The 2,500-nt window shown below is 43.5% G+C and overlaps 1 protein-coding gene across 4 annotated transcripts in view; it reads left to right on the top strand.

Moving 5' to 3' along the window:
- SNX24 (sorting nexin 24) overlaps positions 1-2,500 on the top strand; it is a 102,667-nt gene that overhangs the window by 84,314 nt on the left and 15,853 nt on the right. For all 4 annotated transcript variants that reach the window (XM_085846441.1, XM_085846443.1, XM_085846442.1 and 1 more), the window contains exons 4-5: positions 873-967; positions 1,465-1,494. In XM_085846441.1, the coding sequence (XP_085702567.1) occupies positions 873-967; positions 1,465-1,494 (125 nt within the window). The remainder of the gene's footprint in view (positions 1-872; positions 968-1,464; positions 1,495-2,500) is intronic.

Raw genomic sequence — 2,500 nt, 5'->3', positions numbered from 1 at the left:
AATGTTGCAATATAGTCACATGACCTGATGCAGTGAACTGCACAAGGTCTATAAGAACAATTGTTCCCACTTTATTTAACAACCTGTCCAGTAAGAAACAAGTTGTATACATCCCCTTCTGTTCAGGGTTTGCTTCGATAATGGAATCCCATTTTACCTCTGCCACTGAAGTAGGACAGAGGTTATATTTTCACCGCTGTCTGTTTGTCTGTGAGCAGGATATCTCAATAAGTTATGGATTGATTCGGACCAAATTTGGTGGACAGGTTGGGTTTGTGATAAGGACGAATCAATTTGATTTTGGTGATCCGATAATTTTTAAAGTGATTCTTCAGCATTGAAAGGAGATAGGCCCAAAAAACGATACACTGTTTCGCATAATATTTGAAATAGTTGTGAACGGATTATGACTAAACTTGATGGATGAGTTGGGTCGGTGATGGGAACAAGCCGATTCGATTTTGGTTTGTGACAAGTTCGAATGGTCCGGATGCAGATCCGGCCTATCAGTGGGATACAAAACGTAAACTGTTTAGCCTGGCGGAGGTATGCGCTCTACCGAGCGAGGTATGCTGTTCTCGTTTTGTATTAAACCATACCCTTGCATCTCTCCTCCTCACAAGCTACAAGTCGTCCCGTTTCCTTCCGTCTTGTGCCACCTCATTACGATGTGTACGTGTTTGTTTTGAAGAGTTTTGAAGTGTGCACGCTTGTTTTGTCATTGTATGAAAGATGCAGCTTGTTGGAAAGAAAATCGTCTTTTCACAGGGCTTGGAAATGTGAATCATGGAGGGAATGCGTAAGGGTTGAATGTGCAATTTATAAAAGATTAATTTTGTCCAATAGATACAGGCGGAGCCTTTCTCCCACAGGGTCTAATCTGCCAAGGTGGTGAAGTCCCAAAGCCTCTGCTGGAATTTCTGGGCATCAGACACTTGCCGTCGATGCTGAAAACTGAGAGTCTGGAGTAAGTACCTTTTGTGTTGAGTTTATTCAATTTGCACTCGGTTTACCTCTATGTCTGAATATTGTTTGCGGTACAGTTTTTATGATTTAATATGAAAACGCTGAGCTTTCAATTTACTCGATCTGATCGTTGTGGAATTTCATGAGCACGGCCTTTTTACAACTGATTTATATGGGATGGTAAAGCAGAAGCAAAGTGATGTGGAATACCAACCATTTGCTTAACGTAATTGTTGTTTCTTGATGTAAACTTTCTTTTGGTTTATTGAATGAGATTCTTTCGAACCCAAGTACCGACACATGGCCAAATGTCAGTCCTCTGAGGTTGAATTACCATTGGAATCAATCAGCATGAATGATAGGGGGAGGGAGGGGGATGGGTTGTTACATCTCGGTCTGGAGAAGTGGTACAATGCCATGCATCAATGTCCATCACTTTGCTTCAGGGAATGTGCTGTTACATTTGCTCACTTTCCATGCATTTGCACTATTTTGCAGTTCACTCGATGTTTACCCAGAAGATATAAAGTAAGTCTGTTTTTTTTTTTTCTCCTTTTGTTTTTTTGCAGTCGCAATACTTTCTGTACTACCACATTAAAGGAAAGATCTATTAATTAAAGGAGAAGTGTCCGTCCGTGTGTACCTCATGCTTTATTCTCAAGGGTTCCTGCTGTCGTAGGATAACAAAAATTAGCAGAGACCTGCGGAACAGCCGCGCAACGTAAAATGTGACCAAGTCCTCAACTCCCCCACTCCACTCACAAAACCAGTCATCAATCCCCACCCCTCCCAAACCCCAAGTTTTCAACTTTCCCCTCCAACCCGAAGGCATCAATCCCCTCCCCACTCCAAGCCTTCAAATCTCCTCCTCCCCCCCCCCACAACACAACTGCTTGCCACCCCCCGGCAAAGCCTCAACCTCCCCCTCCCAACTCTGTTCCATCCTGGCTCTCCCTCCCAGCCCCAACTCTCCTCCGCTCCCCACCCACCTCCCACTCATAAAAGCAAATCGGCATTCCCACATAAAACTGTGGAATATTTAACGTTTTCTCCTCCCATATCATGCTATCACCCACTTCACAGAAATCCATCACAGTCACCTGTCCAACTCACAATTTTAAGAGAAAATAGTTGGAAATAATAGTAAGGACCTGCGTAACCTCCACGCTAAAAGCCCTGTTTGAGTGAATGCCACCGTTATTTGGGTGGTGTATAGACTACAGATGGCTGCCCCAATCGCTGAGGCTTATCTTCACAAGGTCTGTGACGCCTATCGGCTCAAAATCCTTTTAACTGTCATTTTGGTCATTTTACAGCGAAGGAAAAACCTATAGGGATGGCATGGCGATTGTGAATATGACTACTACGAAAATGTGTGACTTTACATACCAGTAACACGAAGCACCAACATGGTGACCGAATGACCCCAAGTTGAAATTGTGGCGGGAGTTGGGCACACTATCCAACCAATGGGTGAAATGGATTGTTAGACAGACAGGTGGATGAACAAGCACACTATTATATAGATGGTACC

The sequence above is a fragment of the Eptatretus burgeri genome, chromosome 11 (assembly GCF_056783735.1).
Source record: "Eptatretus burgeri isolate ZD-2024b chromosome 11, Ebu_testis_v1, whole genome shotgun sequence".
Classification (NCBI taxonomy): Eukaryota; Metazoa; Chordata; class Myxini; order Myxiniformes; family Myxinidae; genus Eptatretus; species Eptatretus burgeri.
This window is presented reverse-complemented; position numbering and strand designations above follow the sequence as displayed.